Raw genomic sequence first — 24,005 nt, 5'->3', positions numbered from 1 at the left:
ACCCCCTCCGCTAACGAGCGGGCTCCAGGCCCTCTGGGATTGGCTGCGTCTGAGTGCATTTTCTCTCAGCCTCTCTGATTGGCTACATGACGCGCGGGATCCGGGCTCCGATTGGCTAGGTCAGGGCGCCTGCGCGGCGGGGTTCTCGGTCGCCAGCCATTCCTAGGGAGGACTGCCGGCGGGTAAGACGTCTCGCCTGTCGCTGGAGGAGAGGTCCCGGCTCTCCGGGAAGGCGGCTGCGGCGGCAAAATGAAGATATTTGTGGGAAACGTCGATGGGGCGGATACGACGCCGGAGGAGCTGGCAGCTCTCTTCGCGCCCTACGGCACGGTCATGAGCTGCGCCGTCATGAAACAGTTCGCCTTCGTGCACATGCGCGAGAACGCGGGCGCGGTGCGCGCCATCGAGGCCCTGCATGGCCACGAGCTGCGGCCGGGGCGCGCGCTCGTGGTGGAGATGTCGCGCCCACGGCCTCTTAACACTTGGAAGATATTCGTGGGCAATGTATCGGCAGCGTGCACGAGCCAGGAATTGCGCAGCCTCTTCGAGCGCCGCGGACGCGTCATAGAGTGTGACGTGGTGAAAGGTAACGTGCAGGCGGGGGCGCGCTCGGGGCACTCTGCTTGTTAGCCACGCCCCTTTCCCGGGGGCCGGTCACAGCGCAGTTGGTGAGGGCGGGGGTAGGGGGAAGTCCGCGGGAGTGAGGCCGGAGGTGTTGGGGGCGCGTTGGGTAGAGCCACCGTCCTCCCGTGCGGTCCAGGCACCATTAACCAAATGGGAGGAAGCGGCTCAGGGTGGGTGCGGCGGCCACTGTGAGCCGAGCTACGGGGCCGGGGACGCGCCTGAGAGACTTGGGAGTATACCGGGGGCGCGCCTTCCACTGGTCTCCTGGGCCTGGCACCGAGCGGAAATTGGGAAGTGACGGGCACAAGCCGGATCATGGAGCGGGGAAGATTTTGCCGCTTCCCCACTTCCTCTCCAGACGTCTGTCAGAGCGAGGGAAAAGGTGGGGGCTGACCCCTCCGCCCCCCACCAAAAGCCACCCTCGTGTTCCCTCCCGGTGAATGCTCCCGAGCGGAAGGTAACGGGGCCCTTGTAAGTTTCTTGGGCTGGGATCTTTTAGTACTGTGTGGCGTGGGTCTACTCTTGGGCATAGTTAACTCCTGGGTATGGGGCGGGAGGCGGGGGCTGCCGAACTACTTTGGTCTTTCAGTATTGTTAGGTGGGTTAGGCCTGGCAACTCTGCGCTTTCCAACTCCCTCAAACTTGTTTCCCACTCCCACCCCCCACCCCCTTTGGGATCAATTTTACATCTGTAAACTGGAAGCCCCGACCTTTCACCTGTGGAAGAAGGCTTGTTTTATGAAAAGGCCTCTTCTGAGCAGCTAACTTGCCAAGCCGGTGCCCCAGAACAATGTCCTTCTTTTCTAAACTTGGTGATTTTGCAAGGGGGCACACTCTGTGGCTGAGGGGGACATGGGGACTTAGTCGTCTTTGCTTGATTAGTCTTCATGATCAGGGTAGATCCTGAGACGAATGTATCATCATAATTTAGGCCTGACTTCCTTTTTTGGACCCAGGTGACTTCTTTTTTATAGTCTGGGTTTTAACCCCTTAGGCTCTTTTTCTGTTTTGTTGGCAAGATCTGGAATACAGCCCTTGTGTGTGTCCAGTCTGTGTTCCACTTGGAAACAGATCAGTTAACTTTGCCTTGGTGTATCTTCAAAGATGCAACCTGGGAGTAAGTATCTGGTTCCTGGCTGCTGGTTTTGGATTCATACCTGCTCATAGCCTGTGTGAGAAGTTGTGAGGATAGTAAATAAATTTGGGAGCAGGTGCTTTATTCATTTCCTCCAAGATACATCATTTGCAGTCCTCGAAAGGCGCATCTTTTGGGTCGTTCCTTATCCTTTCTGTAACTGGGGGAAGTGTAAAGGTTGGTAGTCACCACTAGGAGTAATTCCTTCTTCTGCATTAATACTGCATACTATTTTCCTCAACTCGGGCTGTGCAAGTTCATGACTATCCAAAATCAGGCTTTCCTACTGGGTGCTCTGATGAGGCAGGCTGTATGGTGCATGGATTTTTGCTTTTATTTAGAGTGAAAGAATGGGAAAGGCCTCAGATTGGGCTCCTGGCCAGAAAATGGATAGGGGTATATGAGAGTTCTATGTTTGACCTACTACATTTTTTTGTGTAGTTTTTTAAGCAGGCTGTCTACTAATTGAGAGTCTTGAAACTTGCATCTGAGGGGACTGTCTGTGGAACTCATTGGTCAAGGAGCCTCCTTTGGGGTGGTAGAGAAAGCTGAAAATTTGCTTGAATTGCTTGGGACTGACACCAAGTGACAGGGGATGTGAGGGTGGAGTGGGGTGAACTTTGTAACTGGCTCTGGTTTTTAGAAATTATGTTTCCTTGTGAAAGTTTTGTGCATTTTGTCCCTTTGTAAACATTTGATTTGCCAAAGTGCTTTGACTTCTCAGGGAGTGGCAGTTAGCTGTTAATTGTAGTTATGCTGGTATGTAAGCTCCTGATAATACTTTGATACAAAGGACTCTGGGAAAGGTTTGAGGATTGTATTCCCGCCCCCGCCCCCCCCCCCCCCCCCCATGCCTTTCTATTTGGAATGAAGGAAAATGAGGTTTTTAAGTTAGGAATGTAGTAGAGGAGACTGGCTTTGGCTCTATAAATAGCTTACTTATTTCTTGGTCTGGGAAAGGACACTTGATTGAGGTGTCTTAACGTTGATTGTCAGGTCTTTGAAAAGCACAGAAGCTTGGCATTGCACAGGACAGCCAGTTCTGTTTTATCTCACAGGGGAAAAGCTTAGTTGCTTGGTTCCAGGAGCTTAGATATGATTTGATTTGGAGAGTGAAAATCTCCATAGCAACAGCAGATTGTAACCACTCTCCACAGTTAAATTCTAAATTCTATTGGGTGTTAAAGGATGAAGTATCAAGAGTTGCTGACAGCTTTAGGAACGAGTCAAATTTCAGAAGTCTGAAAGGCAGAAGAGGAAACTGTTTCTTATGTTGTGGGTGGCCATTCTTTCCTTCTATGTATAGCTCTGTAGTTTCACATTAGAAGTTTTACTCTTCTGAGAATATGAAAACTCATGTTTCCAGATTCTCTTAAATTGGATACTGGAGGAATTGTGATGCCGGATCATTAGGCGATCTCTGTACATCATTGCCTGGTAGTCCCTTTAAATGAGATGAATACCTTCAGAGGTCGGTTTCCTTGAACTAACTCAATTCAGGCTGCTGAGTCCCTGGAGTTTGCTAGTTCTTTGGGGTTTTTTTTTTTTTTTTTTTTTTAAATCATCCTAAGAGTAGTTGGGTTCCTGTGTCTTTGATAGGGCTAGGCCTGGGTTTAGCTGCTCAGGGTTGGCTAGCCCTCATGTGTTTGAGTCAGCTGGACAACCTGTTCACACTTCCTTCCAGTATCAGGCTTAGAGACTTCCTGATATAAATTGGTTATAATTGTATCTCATGGCTTTCTTTTTGTCAGTTACATAGTTCATCTGTGTGGTCAGTTGAATTGTTACCTATGAAATTTCAGTTTCAAGTTTCAGAAATTGGTCTCTAAATAAAACCTAGCTAAGTAGGGAATAGACAATGTGATGTCCTATTGCTCTTGTAAACCCATTGAAACATTTTTGTTGGGTGTTTTTTTCCCTAGCTTAATATAGTCCTAGGAATTTGTGGATAGGTTAACCAGGAACATAGTATGATTCCTTTGTAATGCCTGGAGGCCTTTTTTTTTTTTTTTTTGGTAATTCCCTTTAATCTGCCTACAAACTTGCTTTCTCCTTACCATTGCATTATCCTGGTGATAGGCTCAACTCAGTCTTTCCTTTTGAAGAGATCTGGGACCACCAGCATTGATTTTTAGCTCACTGTACCCAGAGTGGGGAGAAGGCAGTAGCACCCCACTCCAGTACTCTTGCCTGGAAAATCCCATGGATGGAGGAGCCTGGTAGGCTGCAGCCCATGGGGTTGCGAAGAGTTGGACATGGCTAAACGACTTCACTTTCACTTTTCACTTTCCACTTTTATGCATTGGAGAAGGAAATGGCAACCCACTCCAGTGTTCTTGCCTGGAGAATCCCAGGGACGGGGTCGCACAGAGTTGGACACGACTGAAGTGACAGCAGTAGCAGTAGTACCCAAAGTGGAGGTGAGAGATCAGAGGACAGTTTTAGTGCCCTGTGGCGAGGTCTAAAGGAACACTTTTACTTTTCACAATTGGTAGATGAAGAATCAGGTTCAGGCCCTGAGAGAGTGAAGACAGTTGTGATAGTTCATTTTGTTTATCATCTCTGGCAAGTTACAAATTTGCATTTACAAATGGCATTGTGTCTCTTGTGTTTTATTAGAAATGAAGGATCATATCCTGTAAGGAAATAAGTCTATGGTTTTTCCTAGGCTTGAATAATTATCATGATTTTTATCATAGAGCTATTTATACTTTTAGCTGTTGTTGTTCAATCACTAAGTTGTGTCTGACTCTTTGTGACCCCTGTGGGTTGTACCCCCAGGCTCTTCTGTCCGTGGGATTTTCCAGGCAAGAAAACTGGAGTGGGTAGCCATTTCCTTCTCCATATTTATACTTTATAAGGCATTTTTATCATCTCATTTGAATCATTTGGGCTTGCCTGGTGGCTCAGATGGTAAAGAATCCACCTGTAATGCAAGAGACCTGGGTTCAATCCCTGGGTCAGGAAGATCCCCTGGAGAAGGAAATGGCAACCCACTCCAGTATTCTTGCCTGGAGAATTCCATGAACAGAGAGGATCCTGGCAGGCTGCAGTCCATGGAGTCGCAAAGAGTTGGACATGACTGAGTGCCTAAGCACATATGTTGAATCTTGTAACTCTGAGGTGGATAGGACAGATTGTCAGGGGGAGAAATGAATTTTAAGTTCTGTAAGAACATAATAGCAAGTAAAAGATCTGAATCTTCAACTGAGGCTAAATTTTAGCAGCTAGTTCCAAGAATCCATTTGCCATACCACACTTCTGACTTCTACCTGTTGATTATATCTTTATTCTCACTTGTGTAAGAGTCACTTCAGTCACATTGCATTACATCCAGGAAAATGACTTGCTTTATAGGAGTAGCTAGAGAGCCAGTCCCAGTGTGAAAATTTCTGAAAATTAAGACACTTGTTTAGAGGACATTTAACAGAATTTTTTTTTATCAAGAATGGAACCTTAGTAATTTCATGTAGGTAATTTTTCATTTCCTAAAGTGATGTGAGAAAGATGGGGTTCTGATACTTGAACTTTAAAAGTAGCCTCAGGTCCAGGTGGTGGTAAGTACATGACCTGTGTTACCACGGGCATGATCTCATTGTTCATCAGATTCTGCTTGCACTATTGTGATTTGTGAGATTGGATTTGGACAAGAATTTCTTCCTGTTCCTTTCTCAAAGGTTTCCTGTTCTGTGTAGTAGATGAGTAGGACTTTGAGATCAACATCCTGTCTTAGAGCCTGTCCTCCCACAGCTCATTCGGATCCTGATTGAGGGCCTGAGGGATAACCTCTTAGCAGAGCCTGCTAGCTGCAGGAATTGCAGCTTCTTGCCATGAAGCTGAGAAACTCAATCTTTTCTCCAAACAGAAGCCCAAGGGGTAAGGGATGTCTCTTGATGAGTCTCAGTGGAGAAGGTAATGTGGCCTAGGAGTGGGGGATAGCTTGGGCCTGAACTGAGTAGGGCCTGGCTTGGGCTAGGCAGCTCAGTTTCCATTCCCACATTTCATTGGCTTACATGGGGTCCATTGTCTCCCCTTCTCAACTTAAGTGTCTAGTCTTAATACACAATCCTGCCTTGCACACTGACTTCTTAGGGGTATACTGGTGTCATGAAGAGGTGTGGAGAGCTGGGATTCTGTTTCTGGCTGTCACAAGTGGATTTGGGGCAAGCCATGTAAATTCTCGAGTGTGTTTGCCCACCTGTAAATGGGGATAATGATCCTTAGCTCTGCCTGCCTCCTGGGATTGTTGTGAGGCCCAGATGGGATCTTGTGCATGGAAATGCTTTGAGAATTGGGAGGTACTGAGGGAAAGGGGAGATCATGTTGGAGGACTGTCATAGATTGTATATTGCTGTGTAGCTGTTGTGCCTTAACTGAACCCTGGGCTGAGACATGGGTCATGTCCAGACGTAAATGGTTATTTCCAGTGTTTTGAGAGTTAAGCCTCAGAGGTGAACAGAAGTGTTTGGTGATCTTGGGTTAGAGAATACTGAATAATTGAGTGATCCAGGAATGCTTTCTGCATTTTTGTCTGCGGATTTGTACTTTATAGGAGATGTGAAGATTTTTATCCTCTGTTGGAGTTTATCTTTGCTCTTTCTTCTCTGAGCAGGCAGTTGGGTGAGGTGGCAGGGGAAATGGGGAGAACAGGAAGAAAGACATAGGCAAAGCTGACTATTTGGGACAGTTAGAAGCTTTGTTATATGGGAATCACATTTTATTACCTACTCCTGGAGAGAAGGGTTTGGAGGCCTGGAGGTAGCTGGCAACAGCTGGGTGCTGTTGGTGTGTCCAGTTTGGGACCCATCAGGTAGCATGCCCTGCCCCCCTAATTGCTAACCCTCTGTCTGCTGCTTTATCAGACTACGCGTTTGTTCACATGGAGAAGGAAGCAGATGCCAAAGCCGCCATCGCGCAGCTCAACGGCAAAGAAGTGAAGGGCAAGCGCATCAACGTGGAACTCTCAACCAAGGGTCAGAAGAAGGGGCCTGGCCTGGCTATCCAGTCTGGGGACAAGACCAAGAAACCAGGGGCTGGGGATACGGCATTCCCTGGAACTGGTGGCTTCTCTGCCACCTTCGACTACCAGCAGGCTTTTGGCAACAGCACTGGTGGCTTTGATGGGCAAGCCCGTCAGCCCACACCACCCTTCTTTGGTCGCGACCGCAGCCCCCTGCGCCGTTCACCTCCCCGAGCCTCGTATGTGGCTCCTCTGACGGCCCAGCCAGCCACCTACCGCGCCCAGCCCTCAGTGTCACTGGGCGCTGCCTACAGGGCCCAGCCTTCTGCCTCTTTGGGTGTCGGCTATCGGACTCAGCCCATGACAGCCCAGGCAGCCTCTTACCGCGCTCAGCCCTCTGTTTCCCTTGGGGCCCCATATAGGGGCCAGCTGGCTAGCCCTAGCTCCCAGTCGGCCGCAGCTTCCTCGCTTGGCCCATACGGTGGAGCCCAGCCCTCGGCCTCGGCCCTCTCCTCTTATGGGGGTCAGCCAGCTGCGGCTTCTTCGCTCAACTCCTATGGGGCTCAGGGCTCCTCCCTTGCCTCCTATGGTAACCAACCATCCTCTTACGGGGCGCAGGCTGCTTCTTCCTACGGGGTTCGTGCAGCTGCCTCCTCCTACAACACCCAGGGAGCAGCTAACTCCCTAGGCTCCTATGGGGCCCAGGCAGCCTCCTATGGGGCCCAGTCTGCAGCTTCATCACTAGCTTATGGGGCCCAGGCAGCCTCTTACAATGCCCAGCCTTCAGCCTCTTATAATGCCCAGTCTGCCCCATATGCTGCACAGCAGGCTGCTTCCTATTCTTCCCAACCTGCTGCCTATGTGGCACAACCAGCTACAGCTGCTGCTTACGCGAGCCAGCCAGCTGCCTATGCCGCACAAGCCACCACCCCAATGGCTGGGTCCTATGGGGCCCAGCCAGTTGTTCAGACCCAGCTGAATAGTTACGGGGCCCAAGCATCGATGGGCCTGTCAGGCTCCTATGGGGCTCAGTCAGCTGCTGCGGCCACCGGCTCCTATGGCGCTGCAGCTGCCTACGGGGCCCAGCCCTCTGCCACCCTGGCAGCTCCTTACCGCACTCAGTCGTCAGCCTCATTGGCTGCTTCCTATGCTGCACAGCAGCATCCTCAGGCTGCCGCCTCCTACCGTGGCCAGCCGGGCAGTGCCTACGATGGGACAGGTCAGCCGTCTGCAGCCTACCTGTCCATGTCCCAGGGGGCCGTTGCCAACGCCAACAGCACCCCGCCGCCCTATGAGCGTACCCGCCTCTCCCCACCCCGGGCCAGCTACGACGATCCGTACAAAAAGGCTGTCGCCATGTCGAAAAGGTACTGTATGCCCCCCCGCCTCTGCCCCCAGCTGGGGCTCAGGGCAAGGGGCTGAGGTTGGCATGGGAGGGAAACTGGAGCCATCGGCCCCTCCCTTGGCCTTCTCTACTCCTGTGGGATGTCCAGAGGCCGAAGTGGGTGATGTCTGTGAACTTCCTGGTCACCAGGGTTCAGGTGGAGCTTCGTGCTCAGCCTGGGGTGGTACCAGCTAGTCAGGCTGGGAGAAGTGTCACCTGTCTAGGCTAGCCCAAGTGCTATTGGAGCTATGGCCTGCAAGATTGTGGCCCATAGCCTCACCCACTGTCTCAAGGATCCTTAAGCCTGTTACGTGGTTGTCCTGGCCTTTGGTGGGGGTGGGTTTGAAAGAGTAGTCCCTTTGGCACTCACTGGCTGAAGGCAGGGTGTATGTGGTGCGTCCACTCTTTGGGAAATTGGGGACCTTGCTTTCGTCCGCCGTTCTGTTGGTAAACAACCAAGGTCTTTTCTCTGCAGGGCCCAAGGGTGGGGATAATTTGTCTGTGGTTTGGGAATGTAGGCCAGCGTCCACCTTGGCCAGTTCAGAAGGGAGGGCTTCAGTGGTGGGCTTGGTTTCCCACAGTTGGACCAAGCTTGATTTCTTGCCCTGGATAAGGTGATGAGCCTTCTGAAAAATCTTGTTTGTTGGAGACCAGTCTGATTACGCCCTCCCTGCCCCCATTGGCATTTCCCCAGTGCCCACCTGGAGCCCTCCCCTCGATTGTCTCATTCACCAACTGTCTTCTTCTCTCGACTAGGTATGGTTCCGACCGGCGTTTAGCCGAGCTCTCTGATTACCGCCGTTTATCAGAGTCGCAGCTTTCGTTCCGCCGCTCGCCGACAAAGTCCTCGCTGGATTACCGTCGCCTGCCCGATGCCCATTCCGATTACGCACGCTATTCGGGCTCCTATAATGATTACCTGCGGGCAGCTCAGATGCACTCTGGCTACCAGCGCCGCATGTAGGGCTGTCCTGGGATGGGGCACCACGGGGAGGGAAGGAGAGGAGAGATGGGGTGGGTGCAGACCCAGGTTAAAACCGCTGGCCCACACCTCTCCCGTTGGCGGTTTTTCATCCCCCCTACCATGTGGGCCTTCCCCAGGAGACGATCCTTTTGAGTGTTCGGCAGTAACCTACTTTATTCCTTCGCCTCAGCAGCAAATCTTGCTACTGGCTCTAGATCTGCGGTTCCCTTCTCCCCTGCCCCATCTCCCTAGGATGGGAATCTCTTTTATGTTTTGATTTTTTTCCTGGCTCCCTTTTATTTTTGTGCGCGATATTTAAGGTCGTCTGGATGGGGAAGCAACCTGCAGCTGAGGTCGGCGGCGCCTTTTTCTTTTTAGATGTGAGGGAGGCCAGGAAAGGGTCAGCCTAACCATTTCCTCTGCGCCACGCTGTGCCAGGTGTCCAGGGGGCCCTGACTGTGTCCCTCTATAGACTGTGTTGAGACTGAGTTCCTGTTGGGACAGGCGGTTGGTACATGTCCAGTCCCTACTGACCCCTGACGTTCTAGCTGATGCTGTGCGGCACAGAGCACTTCCCCATCTCCCCAAGTAGGTGGTGTTAGAAAACCTTAATTTTTTTTCCCTTTTGTATGGACTACAAATAAAACTTGGGGCGATTTGCAGTTTGGAAACCTGGTTGTCATTGTCTTGATTGCACTCAGTTTCAGAGAAGCCAGTTTGACATCCAGGAATACATGACAGCCAAAGGGAAGGTGACCAGAGGACCCAGGGCAGATGAGGAAAGGGGTCTGAATGTGGGAATTAGAATGATTTCCCTGCTGCCAGAGGGATTTAACGCCTCATTTCTCTGCTAGTCTGCCATCTTAAGGACTGGAGAATCTGGACAAAGTTGCTTCGACTTGGGTTAATCACACCAAAATGCAGCAAATTTATTGCCCGTTTTCCTCGCCCATGCTTGGCTGTTTTCCTTGACTTGTCTCCAGTTCAGAAACAACCTAGGCTCCAGCAGGGTGGTTCTGGGGTTTGACTTCTCAAGTGAGAAGTGGGGAATGGGCTGCTTTGGTGCTTAGAAGACTAGTAGGGCCTTCAGGCAGTGGGCTCCAGTGAGTACTGGGGCTGGGACCTGGAAAGGGGTCAGTTGGGTTTGGGGGGGGGTCACGTTAACTGTGTGGCAGTGTCTCTGTGGTTGGGACATTTGGAAGCCAGTATGGGGGGATTCTGGCCATAGACCTGGTAATTTGCCTGTTGAACATCATCCTGGAGCGTCCTGCCTGCGTCCTGCCAACCCCTGCCATCATAGTCACCGGCGACTGCAAATTCCTTCTCTCCATCTGTTAGGGTTTCCAGATGTTTTCTGGCTGGGTTTATATTTGAAGGTGTTACGGTAGACCATGGGAAGGGGGCAAGGTGCAAGCATAACTGAGTAGGTGCTGGGATAGGGTAAGGAATTGATTCTATACTTTTATTCTGGGACTAGGGGTTCAGAGGACCTGGGCACAAAATAAGATGATTCTAGCCATGACAGGATGGAAGCTTGGGCTTTCTGATGGGTGAATGGAAGACTGGCTGGGTAGGGTGGTAACAGGAAACCTAACATGCCTTTGGGAAGGGGGCTTTAGAGATTTGATTTGGGAGTCTTTCTGGGCAAGGTGATTTTGGGGAGGTGTGTGTCAAGTGGAGTTCAGGTTGGTTCTCTTCTGCCTCCACTGGTTTCTTGTGAACTTGATGTACACAATAGTTTGCCCCAGGTGTTCGCTTCCCTCTGCCCAGTAGGCAGAAAGCACATGCTTTGTGTTAAGCATGAACTACTTGTGGACACAAACTGGAATAATCTCAGGGGTGCTGAGGCCATGGCTCTCTTCCTTTTCTTTCTGCTCATTCCTTTGCTGCTCCTTTCCATTTCTTTTAAGGACTGGGAGGAGGGGGAATCTAATAGGCTTCTTGTCACTTTTCTGCAGTGAGTGGGGTTATCACAGGGCCAACCTAACAAACTTAGCTCTGGTTATTTCCCTGGAAAATCAAGGGTTGTTTAATTGTAGTGCTGTGATTGTGGCCTGTGTATTTGTAATTACTTCTTTGTCAGCATGACTTTCTGTCATCTTTCTCTCCAGTGAGCGTTCAGCCACTGTCCCAGTCCCACAGTTCGTGTGAAAAATAGCCTAATGTGCTTTCAGGGCCAGTGTTGATATTTCTTTATTACAGCTTAAGTTCTTCAGAGCGACCTGGCTGAGATGATCACTCAACTTGTCATCTCTAGGTACTGATACCCTTGCTGCCTCTGCTGGCAGGCTTTTGGTTTAAGCTTTGAGAAGCTCTAAAGCCAAATCACTTGTCATTTTCCTCTTCCTCGAAGATTGTTTTAAAATTCTCTTCCCCTTTTTTATTTAAATTATGCTACCTGTGTTAATCCTATAGCCCACTTCTCCTACTTAGGTTTTTGTGGATTTCTGATTTCCAGGGTCCTATAACTTGAAGACGGTTGGGTTGAGTGAATGGGAGGATAGACATTTAATGTGTTTTGGGAAAAGAGGGTGGGAATATGGGCTCACAATATCCTTCAGGTCTTTGCACTTCTGATCTATCAGCTCTAACTTGACCTTCATTGGAGAAGTTTTAAATGATTTATTCCTGGAACAAGACTAAAGTTTTCTCACCTCATCAGTCTGTTCTCTGAGGTTTGGACCTTGTTTCAGATTGTCTGGGGTGGGCCTGGAGCTGCTACTCTTGTACTGGAGGTAACGGAACTCACTGAGTGGTCAGCCTCTATAGGTACGCTGCCTTTCTAGTCATTGTCCCTTAGTTAAGCTCTGCCAGAGTCTGTGCACAGACTGTTGGTTCCAGTCATTTTGTTCTATTAAGCCAAGTAAGTTGAAAATAAATTTCCCAGATTTATGGACAAGTATGTAATATATTTAATAGGAGGTTTGGGTAATAAAGATGGATAGGATAGATGGAAAATTCTTACCTTAATTCTTTATATAGATGCCTTTAAAAGATCATTAAGGGTAGAATCTAGTTTTCCAGGAAAAAAGTTCTTAAAATGATTTCAAGTCTGTAAATCATTAGAAATACGGTGTGTCTGTAGTGCTGGAAATAGTTGGAATATAGCTGGAAATAGCTGAGGTGAAATACAGTGATCACCCTTGGGCTGATCTTGGGGAATGGGTAGCCCAGGGGAGGCAGGACCTACCTCAATGAACTAGTTACATACAGTTAGTAAGCAATGCCAGGGACTTCCCTGGCAGTCCAGTGGTTTACACTGCGCTTCTGCTGCAGAGGGGTGGGGGAACTAAGATCCCGTATGTCTTATGAGGCAGAAGAAAAACTAATGCCAGGGGGGTTGTAGGTAAAGGAGGAGAGAGAGGATGGTGTAGTCCCACTAGAGAATTGCTTTGAAACTGACTTGGCACAGAGAGAATTACTGAGGGTGCTGGCTCTAAAGTCAGACTTCCTGGGACTTCACTGGTGGTCCAGGAGTTAAGAGTCTGTCTTGAAATGCAGGGGACGTGGGTTTGATTGACAGTTGGGAAAGTAAAATCCCACATGCTGTGGGACAACTAAGCCCGCATGCCCCAACTAGAGAGCCCGTGCAACTCAACACAGCCAAATAAGTATTTTTAAAAAATCAGACTTCCTGAGTTTGGATCTTAGTTCTGCCACGTATCCATGTGGTCTTGGACATGTCAGGAATTCTGCCTCAGTATTTTCATCTATAAAATGGGGATAATAGCTCACATCTACTGAACATAACTTTATTGCAACTAAAATGTAATTAGGTACTTATAAAACTTTGATTAATTGGGAAATTGAGGGTGTAGGTTAAGTAACTTCACAAGGCTGAAAAGTAGTGGATCAAGGAATTGAATCAGCCATTTTGAGCCATCCAGGATTTTGCTTATAATACTACTGTTGGAAGGAGCAAATACATGTATCAGGTATAGGGCTTCATATATAGTCACTGCTAGCCATCTCAGAAATAAGGAGTTAGAACATTTTGGGGAGATTGGAATGGCCTACTGGAAGCACACAGCTGAGGAAAGGACTTTGGATATGGGTGTGAGTGCAGCATGTATGAGTAACAGTGAAGGAAGGAAATTTCTGTAGTAAGTGGTACCTAAGTGCGATGTAGGCCACTGGACCATACCAGTTTTGGTCACCTCTGGTTTCAGACAACACTGTTGTATCCTGGGGATCAGATTCTTCTAGGTATGGAGGAGAAAGGTATGGGGTAGGGGAGAGGTTCCCAACCTCCAGGATCTAATGTCTGATGATCGGAAGTGGAGCTGATGTAATAATAAGAGGAAAAAAGTGCACAGTGAGTGTACTGCACTTGAATCATCCTGAACCCAAATCCACCCCCAAGCCGTGGTCTGTGGAAAAACTGTCTTCCATGAAACTGGTCCCTGGTGCCATAAAGGTTGGGAACCATGAAGATAGAGGACCTCCCCAGACATTAATGGGAGGCTTAGAGGGCATCACCGACTGAATGGACATGAGTTTGAGTAAACTCTGGGAGTTGGTGATGGAACCGGGAGGCCTGGTGTGCTGCACTTCATGGGGTTGCAAGGAGTCGGACACGACCGAGCAACTGAACTGAAACAAGAGGGTGTAGCTGGCAGTGGTGTTGGAGGTCTAGTGGCTCCCTCTGAACACCCCCAGAGAATAAGTTTCCCCCTGGCTTTTGAGCATCTGCCTGTTTTTAGTACTAAGTGTCCATGTTTTCAAGCTGATAGTAACTAAAAATCCAAAGTTACTTCTTTCCTCTTGGTTATCAAGAATTTAATTCATGTGTTCATTTATCCGTTTGTTAACAAATACTTGAGTGCTTGTCATGTACCAGGTGCAGTTTTAACACAGGATAAATATATTAGGAAGGAGAAATATCTGCATACCCATTCTCTTAAAATGCCTAGTGCAGAAGGGCACACATGTTTCTAAAATTCATTTTTCTTTGATGAGATTTAGGCTCAGATGGTAAAAAATCTGCCTGCAAAGCAGGAGACCTGGGTTCGATCCCTGGGTCGGGAAGATCCCCTGGAGAAGGGAATGACAGCCTTCTTCAGTAATCTTGCCTGGAAAATCCCATGGATAGAGGAGCATGGCCAGCTACCATGGGGTTGCAAAAGAGTCGGACATGGCTTAGCAACTAAACAATAGTAGGCAATAAGAAAAGGTCCTTGCCCTGTAGAACAAGTATTTGCTGGGGGCAGGGGGTAGGAGGAAGTGAGAAAATGAATGAACAAATAGGATTTCAAGCGGTGGTAAGTATTTGGAAAAATACGGCGGAGTTCATGGGGCAGAATTCCAAGGTGTATGTAGGGTTGGAGGGGGGTGATGTCTGGATGGGGTGACCTGGAGAGAACATTTCATTCAGCCTGAATGAGCTTGGGACATAGGCTAGTGTGCAGGAGCCTAGTTGGGGTGGGGTGTGGGGTATGTGTATAGAGATTTTGGCAACAACCGGATTAGGTAGTGTGAATTGAAGCTTTTCCAGTTGCCATGGGTTTTAATTTAAAACCCATGATTTAATGGATTTGATTAAATGATGTAATGTGGTTTGCTCAGTTGGGGCAAAATCAAATACAGCTCAATCAAGAGGGCTTTCAAAAGGAAAATCAAATTAGATTAGGGAGTGGGTGTGGTTGGTGGTCTGCAAACTGGCCTGAACTGTGATCCTGAGAAGATTTATATTCCCAGTTTTTCATCTTTGGACTTGGAGAGATTCCTAGTAGAGTAAGCTGACCTCATATGCTTTGGTATTTTGGAAGGTTTGTCTCCAAGGCCACTCAGGACAAAAATTTTGGAAGATCAAACAAAGGAGCTTAAAGGATTTCTAGACCAAATGTGTTTCCCTACCCAAATGGAGTTGTGACTGTCTCCAACTTGCAGCAGACTAACATGCAGTTGGTTTTTTTCATCATTGATCCTTTGCCCTTTACTCACAGCTGGAGTGTCAGCGTCAGGATGCACAATGAAAATGGACCAAGATTAGTGATCACATCTGTAAATAAAACATTTCCACATTTTTAGATTATCTTACTTACCACCCTAGAATAAGCCTGGTGTGCTGCAGCCTATGGAGTCGCAAAGAGTAGGACATGACAGAACTGAACCCTAGAATAAATTCTTGACCACCGTTTGATTTCTGAGTCGTCAGGTTTTAAAAATGTTTCTACTTTGACTTCACTTTTCTCGCTATGATCCCCACCCCTTTTGGCAGAGGGTGGGGGGTGGGGGTGTGCTGCTTTGAACCATGCTGTATTCTAGTTGTATCATTTCCACTCCTGAGGATCCCTTTCCTCAAACCACTGCTTTTATCATGTTTTAAGTTCTTCCATTCTCCCCTTTAAACTCCCTCTTCAAGAACTGCCTTGCAAAAGGGTCATATTCATAACATGGGATTAATGTGAAGAAACCAAAGGATGATTTTTTAAAAAGCCAAATGGACGCCCTGGAGGACGCTGTTTTGTATTGTATTTTGCTTATTTGGCTGGTTGTGATTTATTAGGTTCTTTATTCCCTCTAAGGTCGGTTCTAGTTTAAACCTAACATCTCTGACTGATGGCGCCCAATAAAATAAAACAAAAAACTTCGCTGCTCTAGTTTTTTTCTCAGGGCAGGGTGGGGGTGTTTTCTCAACCTCCACAGAGAAACCTTTTCCTCATCTTGAATCCCAGGATGCTGGTTTCTTGAGGGAACTTGTAATGCACCCCTCAACCGAGTCGACTTAGGGGACCTTTATAGCCTAATTGAAGCTGAGCTCATTAACCGTTTTGAGAGTCCTTTCACCACCTATGAAAGCAGTTTCAGTTGGAGGGCCACTGAGGACTCGGCCGAAGGAGGAGGTTGGTTTCTTCAGATGGGACGCTTCGCTGTTTTTCTTACCTGGCTTCTGGGTCTGCGTAAGCTTCCGTCCGCAGCATCCGAGCTGCGAAGGGGTGGCGTTTGGGAATTTAGAGGGAGAAATTCGGAGTAGAAGGCAAAGTGGAACGCACGTGGATTGGAGAGAAGTGGAAACTTAACAAAAGTTGGCGCCATGACGCTAAACACCGACCGCACACCAGAGTCCTAACTCGCTCCGCCTAATGGCGGGCGGAACCCCGCCTGCGAAGCTTACGTTGGTAGGTCCGCCCTCATGCCGACCTCCTACCCAATCAATGACCTCGGTTTCTCGAGGGTGTTGCTCATTGGCTTTCGCATAAACGCTCCGAGGTTACTGACGTTTCCACCTCTTCCCGGCCTCAGGTAATTGGCATTCGTGGTAACCAATCAGGAAGAGCATCTACAGGAACGCCTGCCTTTTATTTTGTTGAACGGCCAATCCGGTGCTAGGTTCACCTCCCCCTCTCTACCCAGAGTCACTACTGCGGCCGTCGCCATTTTAGCGTTTTGTCAGAAGCGTCCGCGCCGCGAGGAAGAGCATCTGCTGCTTTTCGTGCGGGTGAGAGACTCCGAGCTTTTTCACTGTTTCTTTTGTCCTGTTAAATCTCATTCCTTGGGCTTCAAGGGTATCCTTGTGGGGTAGTGGCCTCCACACCCGTCACTAAGAGCCGACCTCTGTGCTCGGCGTTGCGCGGTAATCCTGAAGCAGCCCTTCCCCCACAATCTTCCCTGAGAATATCATACTTTCTCCCTACTCTGCCCTCTGCCCGACTAGGCTCGGACTACTGCCTCGAGGTTTCCATCGAGTAACCGCGCTTCCGTTAGATTTAGGCATTAGCCGCTTTTTAAGGATTTCTCAGGCCCCGAGACTTGGTTGTCAGGCCGATGAGGTTCAAGCCCCCTTTTCCAACCATGCATTTCTTCAATTCTCCAGGAATTCGTAGGACGGTACCCCGAAAGAGGCGTTCCCAGCTCTAACACTCATGTACTCTTGGAACGCCTGGCTCTCCGGCCTAAGTCTCCGGTTCATTGCTTCTAAAGGAAACCCTAAAACGTAGTTATAAGGTCCACCTTTCCGGAAATGGTGGCTCATTCTTCGGTTACGAGAGAAAGAGACAGTGCATAGTTTCAGACGGTCAATCCAGTTAGACTTCTATTTTCTTTATAAAAATTTTTTTTGCGGCTGTGCCGCACGTCTTGCGGGTCTTAGTTCCCGACCAGGGATTGAATCTGAGCTCTCTGCAGTTCAAGCGTGGAGTCTTAACCACTGGACAGCCAAGGAAGTCCCCCTGACTGTCTTTATAGTAGTTAAAAAGTCCGCTATCCTCAGGGCTACATTTATGCCCTCGGTTTCATTTCCATTACCGATTAAAACTATTCAAGTCTTACCAAACCATTTGTGTCTACCAAGGATTTTTATTACAGATGCTTTCTTGTATCTGTTGGTTCTGTAGCGGGCCGCCTTATTCCCGATTCCCTTTGATTATTGTGTGGAAGTGTGAGTGTGGGACGTGAGAGAAAACTGGAAATATTTGCCAGACAGAAAAGAGGTGGCGGTGTTGATTTTTTTTTTTTTTTAAGCTGATGTGAGCTTGAGATCTTTTGTTAGAAATTTTGTTTCTTTTCGCCCAGGCTGCGTCCGAGATGGTGAAGCTGTTCATCGGAAATCTGCCCCGGGAGGCCACAGAGCAGGAGATCCGCTCACTCTTTGAGCAGTATGGGAAGGTGCTGGAATGTGACATCATTAAGAACTACGGCTTTGTGCACATAGAGGACAAGACGGCGGCTGAGGATGCCATCCGCAACCTGCACCACTACAAGCTGCACGGGGTGAACATCAACGTGGAAGCCAGCAAGAATAAGAGCAAAACCTCTACAAAGTTGCATGTAGGCAACATCAGCCCTACTTGTACCAACAAAGAGCTCCGAGCCAAGTTTGAGGAGTACGGTCCAGTTATCGAATGTGACATCGTGAAAGATTATGCCTTTGTACACATGGAGCGGGCTGAGGATGCAGTGGAGGCCATCAGGGGCCTTGACAACACAGAGTTTCAAGGTGAACCATCCTTTTTGGGAAAGAGGGCTGAACACAAGGCTTTGTGTAGAGAATAGATTGGATAAGTAGAAGGGAGGGGTCATGGGTAGAGACAGCTGTTGGTTGGCTGATGGATGGTGAGGATTAAGAGTGGATGATGAACTTAAATGGAGACTGCATGGGATTTAGAGGCTTTACCTCAGGCAAATCAAGTGTGGGAGAAAAATCACTTGGCTTTAGTTTGGAACCCCTAGGCATTTTTATCTATTAGTGCAGAAATCTTTCCACTGAAGATTTCTTTATTTCGTCTTTTTTTTTTCTTTTGCAGTAGTAGTAATGGTAGTAGTAAAGCACAGAACGGTATTTCACTCTGAAATTTATTGCCTCAGCACACCATGTTGCACACTATTTTGCATATGAAGGACCTGGCAAAAGCTGGCTTAAGGCACCCGTTCAGGAGCAAAATACCAGTTAAGCTTCCCAACCTCATCCCAACTCGTAGCTTCTTAGTAAATATAATTCATTGTTAAACAAGCCTTTAGAGAGCTAGTGTGTTTAAAGGGCTTTAGCTCTTACTGCTTTTTTATTGTGCATGCACCAGAGGTTCTGTTTGGAGGATGAGGGCACTGTAGGATTAAAGGATAGTTTCAGGAGTGTCTGAGGAGAAGCTATGGGGATTTGCGGGGGAGGGGGTGTCGTCAGGGAGGGGGCGATAAAGTTGATGCATTTTGCTGGTTTGAGGAATGGGCTCTAACATCTTTGTTGAAAAGACCACTTAGATGGGTGTTATCTTGGAACCTTGATTAGAGTAATAGTGTGCCTGGAAGGCAGCATGCTGTGGATAACAGTTTATTTGGAATATATTTTTGTTGGTTTATGATCTGAGCTCCTGTGGCAAGAGTAGCAGTCATGAAGGGGATGGTAACCATGGTGAGTTGCTAACCTTAGTCTTCTCCCATCTGCTTTGGGTTCCCAGTATGGAAGTCAGTAATGAGCCTTTCCCCTTTGGTGTAGCTACTTCTAAATTATAGGTTATTGCCATAACTCCTTGCTACATTTTTAACCTATATTCCAACTTTTTCAGCCAAACAGTGTAGTGGCTGCTGCTTCTCCTGAGCACTCCCCTTAAGAATCATTTTGGCTGTCTTTGATGTTTACACAGATTGCACTTTCTTAGACTAGAAGTCTGGTCATCATTCCCCTAAGTTAATGGGTGCCTTGTGTCGTGGGTATTGCTGTGCATTATTAAAGACAAATGTCACAGGCCTCTCAGGTCTCATTTTCCTTTTTTAATTGGTAAGTTGAGAATTACCTTGTGTCAACAGTGTAATTGGGCGCAAACGCTGCTCTTGTGGAGGGTTTATGGTATCTAATTTTTTAATACTCTTCTACACTTTAACCAAGTCATAGAAGAGGTGGTGGTGTCTCCTTGGTGTCTTCATACCACATGTAAGGGAAGGACAGTGTGAGCTAATACAGGACAAATCCTTGGACCATGACTCTTGGCTTCTGAACTGTAGGCTCTTTGATGCTTGTTACTTTTGCAGAGTTTTTTTTTTTTTTTTCCTGGCAAATCTTTAGATCAGGACATTTATTAATGATCTTCATGCCTTGAAGGTACATGATTGGTTCCTCAGTTGCCCTTGTTTTCTCTGGTTTTGTTAGGTGCCAAAGTGGCCACTTGGGCAAATGCAAGGAACGTGGGTTAGCACTTAAAAGTACTTAATTGCATATCCTCTCTCTTAACTGGCAACTTGTACCTACCAGAAAGTTTGTTTAAACCAAGACTTTTTTTTTTTTGATAGTTTGATCTTTCCATCCCCTATCCCTTTTTTCGTCTTCCAGAATCTACCTTGAATTTTGTAGGTGAAATTGTATATGTACCACTTTCTGTAATGTTAGGTGCATAGGTGACCCTACTTCTCTGTTTACCCCCCTGATTAAGCATTTTTAAGCATGGGGCCACTGTTCTTTGCTATCTGCATGCTTGGGGGCATGATAACCAATTGTATTGGAAAGTTTTGCTGGAATTTTGCTTACTGTTAAAATGGTAGATCATGTTAGGTGGAAACTGCTTCTGTGAGAAGATTTAAAACTTAAACTTTTTAAGAAATGTTCCTTTTGTTAGGTTTTCAGAAGTAATATTTTTCCATTTCCAGAATACAAGTTCTAATTTTCAGTAAAAAAAAAATAGTATTAAGTACATGTCGTTAGGATCTTGGGTTTATCGAGGAAAAGTACTTTAATCTTGCTGAAATGAACAGTTTGATCCACTAACATAAGTAGTCATTCTCCACTTTTCTCATCCTTCCCCCTTCCTTCCACATTTTTCATAATACCCTTTTTGAAAATTCAGCCATCTTGTGAGCTGCCTACCCTGTTTTCTTTGATCCCCTACTTTAAGAGGTCACTGAAGATTTTAAAGAACCCTTGTTATAATATCAGAACTAGCAATTTAAAGGACCCAGTTAAGGATAAGGCAGCCCTTCAACTTGTATTTTGCCCCTCTTCACACGTTCATGAGTTTTTTTTTTCCCAAAAAAATCTTGAAACTTACCTACAGCACTCAGCCATGGATCAAGTCTGGATCACTGTCAGTGGTAACTTCAGTGTCTTGCTCTATTCTCTTTGATTTTGGGGTGATGTGGAGGACTGACCTTTGCATTTTCCTGCTTAATGAATTCAGGAGTCTTAAGAGTGAAGATTGGCGGTGTCAGAATGTTGTAGAGCACTCTTAATTGTGGTGTCTTCTGACATTGGGCCACTGTTCAGAGCAGTTTGTGTCCACAGTTACTTGGCAAAGAATGAAATGCCTATTTTTGAATGAGAGTAGTTTTTCTTAAGCATTAGACTGATGTTTGAACAGAAACATTTCTTCATTTATCCTTGCCGGAAGTCAGGTCATCATACTGAATTTATACTGGACCTTTAAAAAAACATTTTAAAATGGCAGTGAGTCCTGAGTTGTCTAGGTAAAGCCAGCTATGACCAGTGTCTGGGGTAGGGGCTGGGGCTATGACTAAGAGTGATAGCAACCCTTCTTGCGTCTGTTTCTTCAAGGCAAAAGAATGCACGTGCAGTTGTCCACCAGCCGGCTTAGGACTGCGCCCGGGATGGGAGACCAGAGCGGCTGCTATCGGTGCGGGAAAGAGGGGCACTGGTCCAAAGAGTGTCCAGTAGATCGTTCGGGCCGCGTGGCAGACTTTACCGAGCAATATAATGAGCAATACGGAGCAGTGCGTACACCTTACACCATGGGCTACGGGGATTCATTGTATTACAACAACGCGTACGGAGCGCTCGATGCCTACTACAAGCGCTGCCGTGCTGCCCGGTCCTATGAGGCGGTGGCTGCTGCAGCTGCCTCTGCGTATAATTACGCAGAGCAGACCTTGTCCCAGCTGCCACAAGTCCAGAACACAGCCATGGCCAGTCACCTCACCTCCACCTCTCTCGATCCCTACGATAGACACCTGTTGCCGACCTCGGGAGCTGCTGCTGCTGCTGCTGCAGCAGCTGCTGCTGCTGTTACTGCAGCTTCCTCTTCATATTACGGGCGGGATCGGAGCCCCCTGCGTCGCGCTACAGGCCCAGTCCCTACTGTTGGAGAGGGCTACGGTTACGGGCATGAGAGTGAGTTGTCCCAAGGTTCGTCGGCTGCGCGGAATTCCCTGTACGACATGGCCCGGTATGAGCGGGAGCAGTATGCGGATCGGGCGCGGTATTCAGCCTTTTAAAGCTTGAGGTGAGAGCGGTGGGGTGTCCCTGGTTCTGGTTTTGCCGTCCCTCCTGCAGCCTAAAGTCTCCAATTAGGCTGCCCTGCTTGCTTGCTTTTGCAGGGTTAGGGTAAGGTTGCTAATGGTTCAGGGGATAGGGAGAAGTCCTAATTATTTAATTTTTCTGAAATAGACAAACATCTTTAGCCGTCATGGCTGTTTTTCCAGGACTCCTAGTCCCAGGAGTCAACCTGATTCCATTTGTGTCTGAAAAAGCAAACAGTGTGACGTGATGAATCTCGGGTCACACCTGTGTGCTGTAATTGAACTGAACCTGGAACCCGGACATCAGACCAAGGTGTGTCGTTTCTCAGAGCCTTTGTTGGAATTCCTAGGTGTATGACATTATTAATGTTTGTAGGATTCCTCTTCTGCTTCATGCTATGTGAAAGGTCTGCTAGGACCTGCACAGTTAAAATCTGTAATTGTAGTTAATTGGTCATCACTGCTCAAGTTCCAGTTACTATGAAGACTACCCCAATGGTATCATCTTAATCTTGAAGCAGTGTGTTTCTGACATTTCTGAAGTTATCCCCTGTGAGCTTTAGAGAAAAAATGTACTTGATGGTAAGTTGGGGTAGAGAGGAGTAGAAAAAGATCTTTCAATTTATGAAGTTAATTTCAACACGGAGTCTGGGGCATAGACTCAAATTCAACTTATCTGCTCAGTTCACATTCATTCTCTGAGCTGAATAGGATGCCCACTCCGTTGCTTTATCTTTGAATCTGTTCTGTGAGAGCCTGTTTACTGTCTAGTTTTTTAAGTGTTTCCCCCCGCCCCCCACTGTCCCCACAGTGTTAGACTTGACATCCTCTCCATCTCTTTAAGATACATAATAATGTAAATAGTGTATGTACCCCTGCCAGTTCTACTCTTCAGTAATGTTGATATCCAAGGTTGGGAGCTTTGCCTTAAGCAGATCACTCCCTTCATCTAACCACCAGGTTTGGGCAGTTACCACTCTTGAACTACCAGCTGTACCTTGAGTCCTCTGGCTTTTTCCTATACAGCTTAAGCCTCATGATCCATTTGGCTCTACTTGACTGTATTCTCTTCTGACGCTTGCCAGCTTTGGGCTCTAGGTGTATGAGATTGCTGTTGTATTTAGGGGTGTTTCACAACACCCTTTGTCTTGAGTAGCTCTCATTGTGGCCCAGACATTCCCATTGATCCATGATCCTGAGGTAACAGGATGGGTGGTACTGCCACCTTTTTCTATTAGGTCAGAAGGTATGTGACTTGCCCAGGGTTTTGGAATAGGAAATAACTAGTGGAAAAGAAACTTGAGAGACTTGATGTTTGGCTTACACATGCTCTCCAGTACATTCTTTTATTCCCTAGGCAGAGTTGGATGCCCTCAGGTCTTACAACTTATTCAAATTGATGTTACTTTTTCCTAGACTTTAAATGGTTTTTAACTTGCAGCCCCAAGATGCAAACATTTTTTTTTTTTCCAGAGAGTTAATTGGAACCTTTTCCTTTTTCCTGCCCTCCAATGACAGTTTGTAAATGTGGAAATTGCTTTCTTTGAGGGATGCTGATATATTAACATCAAGAGAAATGCAGTGTCTTATCTACTGTCATGAAAGAAAATTTGCCTTTTAATTGAGAGAAAAGAGCCCAATCTGGGGTTACTTGACCTTCCCAGTTACTCTGGCCTTCGGGCTCTTTTTCACTTTAAGAGATTACTGTGATACTGTGGATGGATATAAGTAAATTTAAAAAGTGTGTCAAGTTACCATACTTTATAGATGTTCTTTGAAGGGTTAAGTGGACATGCCCTTGTGAGCTTTGCTGTAAAGCCCCTGTATTTTGCTCTCTTTCAGGTGGGATGTGTGTGGGCTGAAATTCCGAGCTGCGGTTGTGCATGAGAATACACCCTTCGTGGTACCCCATCTCCGGGACGGCTCTGTGCGTTCAGTCCCTCAGGAAACGTGGACCTTAAAATTTATCTTGTAAAGTTCAGACCACCTCTTCCTTTCCTCTCTCCTGCCCATTTCCCATTTCTTTCTGTCCTTCAATACTTCTGTAGTTTCCCATTATGTTCTTTTCTCCCAGCAGGCCTCATTGTGTGCAGAAACGGGTGCGGGTTGTGCTGTCACCCCACCTCCTGCTTCCAGTGGGTGTTTTGAGAGTGTCACCGCTCCTGAGTCTTTTCGACCCAAAGGCTTGTGGCGGGTAGACACATAGAGTTGAATCACTTTTTTCTTTCCGGTGAAATAAATGGTTTTTCAACTTAGGAAA

The 24,005-nt window shown here is 47.3% G+C and overlaps 2 protein-coding genes across 9 annotated transcripts; both read left to right on the top strand.

The window, feature by feature from the left end:
* Positions 1–143: 143 nt before the first annotated feature.
* Positions 144–16,451, top strand: RBM14 (RNA binding motif protein 14). Of its 4 annotated transcripts, none has more exons than XM_061162974.1 (3): positions 144–586; positions 6,622–8,086; positions 8,860–9,738. In XM_061162974.1, exons 1-3 carry the CDS (start codon positions 250–252, stop codon positions 9,065–9,067), a joined length of 2,010 nt encoding a protein of 669 aa, XP_061018957.1. In that variant the 5' UTR covers positions 144–249; the 3' UTR covers positions 9,068–9,738. The 4 variants fall into 4 exon arrangements, with proteins under 4 accessions (XP_061018957.1, XP_061018961.1, XP_061018964.1 ...); XM_061162978.1 differs by having other exon boundaries at positions 6,622–6,732; positions 8,860–9,015; XM_061162975.1 differs by lacking the exon at positions 144–586 and adding an exon at positions 708–1,081.
* Positions 16,430–24,005, top strand: LOC133070586 (RNA-binding protein 4). 5 transcript variants are annotated; one of them, XR_009696187.1, is made up of 5 exons: positions 16,430–16,508; positions 17,582–18,005; positions 21,045–21,123; positions 21,894–22,058; positions 23,588–23,721. XR_009696187.1 is itself a non-coding variant. In XM_061162998.1 (4 exons), exons 2-4 carry the CDS (start codon positions 17,594–17,596, stop codon positions 23,718–23,720), a joined length of 624 nt encoding a protein of 207 aa, XP_061018981.1. In that variant the 5' UTR covers positions 16,430–16,508; positions 17,582–17,593; the 3' UTR covers positions 23,721–24,005. The 5 variants fall into 5 exon arrangements, 4 of the variants coding, with proteins under 4 accessions (XP_061018981.1, XP_061018968.1, XP_061018974.1 ...); XM_061162998.1 differs by lacking the exon at positions 21,894–22,058 and having other exon boundaries at positions 23,588–24,005; XM_061162985.1 differs by lacking the exon at positions 21,894–22,058 and having other exon boundaries at positions 21,045–21,729; positions 23,588–23,725.

The sequence above is a fragment of the Dama dama genome, chromosome 2 (assembly GCF_033118175.1).
Source record: "Dama dama isolate Ldn47 chromosome 2, ASM3311817v1, whole genome shotgun sequence".
NCBI lineage: Eukaryota > Metazoa > Chordata > Mammalia > Artiodactyla > Cervidae > Dama > Dama dama.
Note: the sequence above shows the minus strand (reverse complement) of the source record. Positions and strands in the feature narration are given on the sequence as shown.

Excerpts from the sequence above, each read along its gene's own strand:
- RBM14 (XM_061162974.1), top strand. The coding sequence starts at position 250 with ATGAAGATATTTGTGGGAAACGTCGATGGGGCGGATACGACGCCGGAG. Across the intron at positions 587-6,621 it reads AGAGTGTGACGTGGTGAAAG|ACTACGCGTTTGTTCACATG; the intron begins GTAACGTGCAGG and ends CTGCTTTATCAG. Across the intron at positions 8,087-8,859 it reads GCTGTCGCCATGTCGAAAAG|GTATGGTTCCGACCGGCGTT; the intron begins GTACTGTATGCC and ends TCTCTCGACTAG.
- LOC133070586 (XM_061162985.1), top strand. The coding sequence starts at position 17,594 with ATGGTGAAGCTGTTCATCGGAAATCTGCCCCGGGAGGCCACAGAGCAG. Across the intron at positions 18,006-21,044 it reads TGACAACACAGAGTTTCAAG|GCAAAAGAATGCACGTGCAG; the intron begins GTGAACCATCCT and ends TGTTTCTTCAAG.